Source organism: Sinocyclocheilus anshuiensis, unplaced genomic scaffold (genome assembly GCF_001515605.1).
Source record: "Sinocyclocheilus anshuiensis isolate Anshui unplaced genomic scaffold, SAMN03320099.WGS_v1.1 scaffold38, whole genome shotgun sequence".
NCBI classification, from domain to species: domain Eukaryota; kingdom Metazoa; phylum Chordata; class Actinopteri; order Cypriniformes; family Cyprinidae; genus Sinocyclocheilus; species Sinocyclocheilus anshuiensis.
In genome coordinates this window covers 2963083-2969786 of record NW_015544213.1, presented here as the reverse complement: position 1 = coordinate 2969786, position 6704 = coordinate 2963083, and the positions used below count along the sequence as shown (strand labels likewise).

Genomic DNA, 6704 nt, shown 5'->3' with positions numbered 1-6704 from the left:
TTTTCCATATAGATTTCGCTATTGATCTTATGCTTTGCTTCTTTATTTATTATTATTATTATTATTATTATTATTATTATTATTATTATTATTATTATTATTATTATTATTATTATTATTATTATTATTATTATTATTATTATTATTATTATTATTATTATTATTATTATTATTATTATTATTATTATTATTATTATTATTATTATTATTATTATTATTATTATTATTATTATTATTATTATTATCGGCTTTTACTTTGAAAGCATACGGTTTTTTCGTCGCCGGATGCGTGTCTTTTATGTCTTGTAGTCCGTTTCCGGCGCCGCGGTGGTGTTGTTGTTGAGGCGGTATGGTTCGTCGGCGCGGCCTCAATCTTTTCCCGTGAGTTTTTGTCGTGTTCTGCGGGTTTCATGTTCCGCGCCGCTGAGATCAAGAGCTTCGGTAAAGCGGGAACCGGCTGGTATGTGTCTCGCGTGTTATGCCGTCGGTTTATTTAGAGCCGATTATTATTTGATGTGTGGATTTCTGACCCGATCATACTCACAATAAACTACCATTGTATTACCATGTAGTTTTTAATATTTTACTATGGTATTCTTTAAAATCAAATACCACCACAGTACATGATTATGGTAATAATACATTAACGTTACCAAAACTACCGTGGCATTACCGCCCGTTAACGTTACCATCACTGGACCTTTATACCAGTAACGTACTTTTATTTACTGTGTTAATACTGTAGTTTATTATTCAAAGACAGAGCTTGAAACCATCGATCAACTGATTGATTATCCATATTAATTATAAATCCAGCCCTCATAAAAAGTGTCTTAGTATTGCTACCAGCATTATATATGGACACTGCCATTGAGAAGGTCAAACAATACCATCTGATATCATCACCACCATCTGCTTATGAGCTTAAATCCTGAGAATTGCATTTATATATCGACTTTAAAAATTCCCTGTCGTGTACAACCTGTAAATAACAGAGAAAATTGGGATTCCCTGGCATTTAAAAGTACTTTAATAAATAATAGTAAAAACATGTAAAAATAAAACAAATAATAGAAAAGTCATAGAAATTAATAAACCAAATAATTTTTAAAAATCATGAATTTTTTAAGCAAATATACATGTTTCTGCTTTTAGCTCTAAAATATTTAATTGACTAGAAATTGCCTTGTTAGTACAACCTCTATTAAATTATATTTAATAATAATAATCCTTACCCACTCCTTATAAATAAATAGACTTTTTTCTTTTCTCATTTTTCTCCTAATCTCCCTCATTCTGATCAGACATTTTCGGGTGGACGATGGACAAGCTGGTCCATGACCTGATGTTGGTCCCTAAATGAATAAAATGAATGAATTAATAAATATTAGAAAAATTATGGAAATCAAAAGTCGTAAAATAAATAATAGAGAAATGATAGAAATTAATAAATCATTATGTGGCAATTATGTGACATGGCAATTCATAAAAAAAATCATGGACGATTTTTTTAAGCAGATGCCCTGTTAGTACAACCTCTATTAAATTATGTTATAAAATTCTATATTCAGTCATTATGAACAAATTGTTTTTTTCTCTTTTTCACCTAATTTCACTCATTCTGATTAGGCACTTTTGGCAGACAAGCTGGTCCAGGTCCTGGTGACCATCCCAAACAAAGTCCCATTAATAATGCATAAATGAATAGAAATTATGTTAAAAATAGGAAAATCAATCAAATAAATAATAGAAAGACCATTAAACATAAGAAAAATAAATAATAGAAAAGTCATAGAAATTAATAAACCATTATGTGGCAATTATGTGACATGGCATGGCAATTTTTTTGTGAATGTACATGACTAGAAATTGCTCTGATAGTACTATCTCTATTAAATTATATTAAAAAATTCTAATCCAGTCATTATAAACAAATAGATTTTCTTTCTCATTTGCTCTTTCATTTTCTTTTTCACCTAATTTCACTCATTCTGATCAGGCACTTTCGGCGGACGATGGACGAGCTGGTCCATGACCTGGTGTCTGCTCTGGAGGAGAGTTCAGAACAAGCCCGTGGAGGGTTTGGAGACGGTGGAGATCATGCCCTGGCCGTCGGGTGCCTGTTGAAACGCCAGGCTCGCAAGCGGCGTGGCCGTAAACGCCGGTCCGATAACCCTCACCCGCCGTGGGACACCTGCCACTTGAGCGAAGGCTCTGAGTCCAGCATAGAGGAGCAGAAAGACTACCGCTCATCCACGGCAGCAGGGGGCGCTCACACCCGCGACAACAACAGCGACTCGGATGAGCAGCTGGGTGCGAAGCGGCGTACACCACTCACTGCTGACTCCGGCAGGGGGAAGAGACCGCTGTGGCTGGACGACTTGAGCGGAGCGGATGGTTTGGGAACGCGCAGTTTGCGAAGGCGTCGGAAAGTCAAGCGCATGGCTGTGGACCCGCCACTAGATGTCGCCACCATGCTGGCGCCGCCTTCCAGAGCGACAACGGTGGGCGGCTGCAGGGAGGTAGGGTTTAGTCCAGAGGCCAAAGGGAGCAACGGGAACAAAAACAGGGTGAAGAAAAGGAAGTTTATGGTGCAGAGACTCGCACAGGACACGGCAGACGAAGGCGTGGTGGTGGAGAGCGAAGAGGCGGGACAAACGGCCAAAGATAAGATGGACTTTGAGGAGCAGAAAGGCTCAGATGAGGAGATGAGTGACAGGTGGTTAGTGTTCTTCTCTCCTGTCTAGCCCCTCCTCTTCCCGTTTCTCTGTCCTTCAGAACAAGATCTTTCAAAATGCTAAAAAAAAAGAAAAATAGGAAATTCTGTTTTGCATAAATTCTTTTTCTACGTCGATGTTCTTTTCATGACAATTTTTTTTACACCCAACCTAATTATCTAATTACCGTAATGCACAAAAAATGCATAATGCCAAAATAAAACATGAATAGCACAATGGCATATTATTTAAATTGTCATATTCTTTAAATTATATTATGGTCATGTTTTTAATGCCTTAAATTATGCTGATTTTAATTAAAATACTAAAATAAAAATTACTAAATTTTTCTTTAATTTTATTGTGAAATATTACAATACTAATAATATTTTGTTCTTAGTAACTTTTATATTATTATTATTTTTATTATTATTTTATAGCCGTGTTAATATTGTAATCATTTTAAATATAAATAAAAGTAAACAATAAATTAAAATAATTATATTACACTAATATTCTACTATAATACTGAATATTAGAATCAGTACAGTCAAATATTTGTTAAAATTTTCATTAATTTTTTATTTTAAATTATTTTTTAGTATTTTAATTAATTAGAATCACCATTGAGAGATTTACAAAAAAAAGGTATTTTTTACTCAAAAAGTATTTCGATGCATTACGATAATGAAAATTTTGGGGGAAATGTGCTGAAGTGTTATGAAAATATTCACAATGTTAACAGTCTTAATATTCCTAAAGAAAGAGCATATTGTTTGTTCAAAATGTTCGTCCTTTTTCTTTTGTGACCTTGACATGTTTTGTGAAATTCCTTTTTATTTCACACCAAAGGCTTAAAACGATGTGTAATGTGTGTGATTACAGCGAGACGAGCAGCGTGAGTAACAGCAGTGATGGGGGTCTGTACACAAACGATGAGGGAAGACAAGGTGTGTGTACTCATATATTTCATAATCACCATAAATCATGTATAGAATGAACAGCTCGTGTTTGAGTGTTGCGTGTGTTTCAGGTGACGATGAGCAGAGCGATTGGTTCTATGACGGCGAGCTGGGCGGGGCTTGTGGAATCGCGGGTGTGGTGCCGTGGTGGGAGAGAGACTCTAATGAACTGGACCTCAATGACCCCGTGTTCAACAGCATCCTGACCGGAGCGTTCCCGTTAATGTCACAGGGAGCTCAAAGAGGTGAGAGTTCAGACACACAACCTTCAGCTCTAACACTGTAGTTCACATGTGTGTCCACCAGAGGACAGAGCTGTACAAACCATTATGGAGGCAACAAAGACCATATAAAAGGTCATCATGAATCTTCATCTCACTATCTAAAAATAAAAAATTGAAGTTTGATGGTTTAATGTTTAAAAATTATGAAATGAAGACAGTATTATTAGTATTGTAATTTTATTTAATTTATCATAGTTTTTATTATTTTTCTTTAATGATCTTTTTTGTTTTTACTCTGAAGTATGACAATAGTAATTTTTCTCATTTGGTTTTAACTTTCATATTTTTATTTAATAACAATAATAATCACAATTATAATTATTATTACTAATAAAAAAAACTTAAGTTACAAAATGGTTCTTTAATATTTTATTTAACAGTGAAAGTACGGTAGTAGTCATTTTTTATTTAGTAACTTATTTTATTTTATTTTTTTATTTAATTTTGATTATTATTGTTATTAAATAAAAATATGAAAGTTACAAAATTTTCCTTTAATACTCAATTTTTCTATTTTAATGAAATATCACAATAGTATATGTCTTATTTTGATTTGAAGTAACTTTTATATTTTTATTTACTACTATTATTACTACAAATAATAGTAATTATTATCATTATTATTATTATTCAATAGAAATATTAAATTTACAGATTCTTTAATGCTGCATTTTTTTTTATATTTTGAAATATTACAATAGTATTAATTCTTATTTTGCTTTTCTTAAGTAACATTTGTTTTTATTTAATAATTATAAAAATGTACTTATATAAAATATAAGTAAATTTAAGTCTTTAATCCTTAATTTTTTATTTTACAGTGAAATATAATATTATTATAATATTAATATAAATTTTTTATATTTCTTATTTTGTTGTTATTCAGTAATACTAATACTGATAATACTTTTTATATTGCTATTATTATTATTATTATTACTAAATAAAAATATAAAAGTTGGCGCATTTTTCTTAAATACAAACGTTGCTACATTTGTCTTTTTTATTTACAGTGAAGTGTTACAATAATGTCTCTTAATTTGTTTTTACTTAGTAACTTCTATATTTTTACTTAGTAACTTCTATATTTTTATTTAGTCAAATTTTTAAATATCACTATTTAAATCGCATTGACAATTTTTATCAGGAAAATTGCAATTAGATTTTTTCCTCTAAATAGTGCAGCCTTAGAATGTGGTATCTGGTAATGGTGTCCATGTTCTAAGGAGGCTTATTATACCTGGAGAAATGTATTCCTGTTCATTTGGAGCATGTTCGTTAATAGTTAGGCCTTGTCTCTGACTGGTTTTTAACAAAGTCCTGTTTTTTTCAGGGTTTCAAGTGCGGCTCGCGAGACAGGCCTGTCTTCAGCAATCACAGGTATGTGCACTTGTCTAAAATATGAACTCATTGTTTAAGATTTATGTATATGTGATGTTTTTAATTCTCTTTCCCAACAGGGAACCTCTCAAGGAATTCCTGATAGATTACCCAGATTATCCCAGGATCCTCATGAGTAAGTCCTGATTGGCTCAGAGGTGTCTGGCAGATCAACATAGCGATTGGCTCTGTGATCATTAGTTTTAGCGTTTTTATGTCTGACTTATTCATTTGTTATGAAGTATATGATTTTTTTTATGCATTCACCTCTTTTTTTAATAAATAAAAGATAAAATTGTCAAATTTATAAAGTACTTAATTTGCTGTTTTATCTCAATAAAATAGATATTGCCACATTGTTGTTTAATGATTTTTGTTTATTTAATTTAGCATTTAAATTGCATTAAGTACATTCATATTTTAAATTACATTAATTGAATGTAATAATTTTCATTTAACAATGATTATTTCATGAGAAATGCATTTTTATTGAGTTATTTGTAATAGAAATTATTTTTTATAAATTATATTTTTGTAATATATCCAAATCCATAAATTAACATCTGGCTTATTTTAAGAGTTTGTTTGCCCTCTTTTGCAGCTCGTGGTTCAGCTCTGGGGCCAGAAGAGACCAAGTAAGATGTCTATGCTTTATTTATGGCATGTTGAGTTTCAGGCCTGTATGCGTGTAATAAATCATCATGTATCATGTCACTGTATGATGATACGTGTGTGGCGTTTTACATATATTTAACATGTTTGTGTATGTGCAGTTGCTTTGGGATTCTCGCAGCGACAGAAGCCACAGGAAAAGCTGCTCTTTAAAGACTGCCAGCAGGTAATAACATATCAGAATCAGAATGAGCAAACATATATGACATTGAGAACAGAAAGAACATTTGTAAGACTTAAGGAAAAAAAAAAAAGTGGTACGCATCTGGAACAGAAGATTTATGTACAGATTTGTGCATTATATGTTTGGTCAGCTGCACACCAATTATCCTTTCAGCTGTCCTAACTAGAGGTCGACTGATTCATTGGTTTTGCCGATTAATCGGCACCGATAGTTGATTGGCGGAACTATCGGTTATCGGCAAAAATCAATGCCGATAGTTTTCCGGGTTGCTGGAGTGGCTGAGAAGGGTCCGCTGCCATTATACAGTACGAGAGGTTTTTTTAAACACCGAACTTCAAACTCATTTATGCCACATTGTTCATTCTTGAAGCAAACTTATGTCCGTTTGGTGATTAAATAAACCGTTTTAGACCGCTGCTTGTCTGGTGTGTGACTTCTCCGAGACCGCAGCTCTGCGCTTTTGTCCAGTGTGTGACTTGCATTTTTTTTTTTTTTTTTTTTGCAT

General features: G+C 32.5%; 1 protein-coding gene across 2 annotated transcripts in view; it reads left to right on the top strand.

The window, feature by feature from the left end:
- Nucleotides 1–324: 324 nt before the first annotated feature.
- Nucleotides 325–6704, top strand: part of LOC107697201 (G patch domain-containing protein 2-like) — a 16600-nt gene continuing 10220 nt past the window's right edge. Inside the window, exons 1-8 of one of the 2 annotated variants that reach the window (XM_016497881.1) lie at nucleotides 325–460; nucleotides 2000–2719; nucleotides 3603–3667; nucleotides 3751–3924; nucleotides 5297–5343; nucleotides 5424–5479; nucleotides 5945–5978; nucleotides 6117–6181. In XM_016497881.1, the coding sequence (XP_016353367.1) occupies nucleotides 411–460; nucleotides 2000–2719; nucleotides 3603–3667; nucleotides 3751–3924; nucleotides 5297–5343; nucleotides 5424–5479; nucleotides 5945–5978; nucleotides 6117–6181 (1211 nt within the window). In that variant the 5' untranslated portion in view covers nucleotides 325–410. Of the gene's footprint in view, nucleotides 461–1999; nucleotides 2723–3602; nucleotides 3668–3750; nucleotides 3925–5296; nucleotides 5344–5423; nucleotides 5480–5944; nucleotides 5979–6116; nucleotides 6182–6704 lie in introns of both variants that reach the window. The other variant, XM_016497880.1, reaches the window with a different exon arrangement.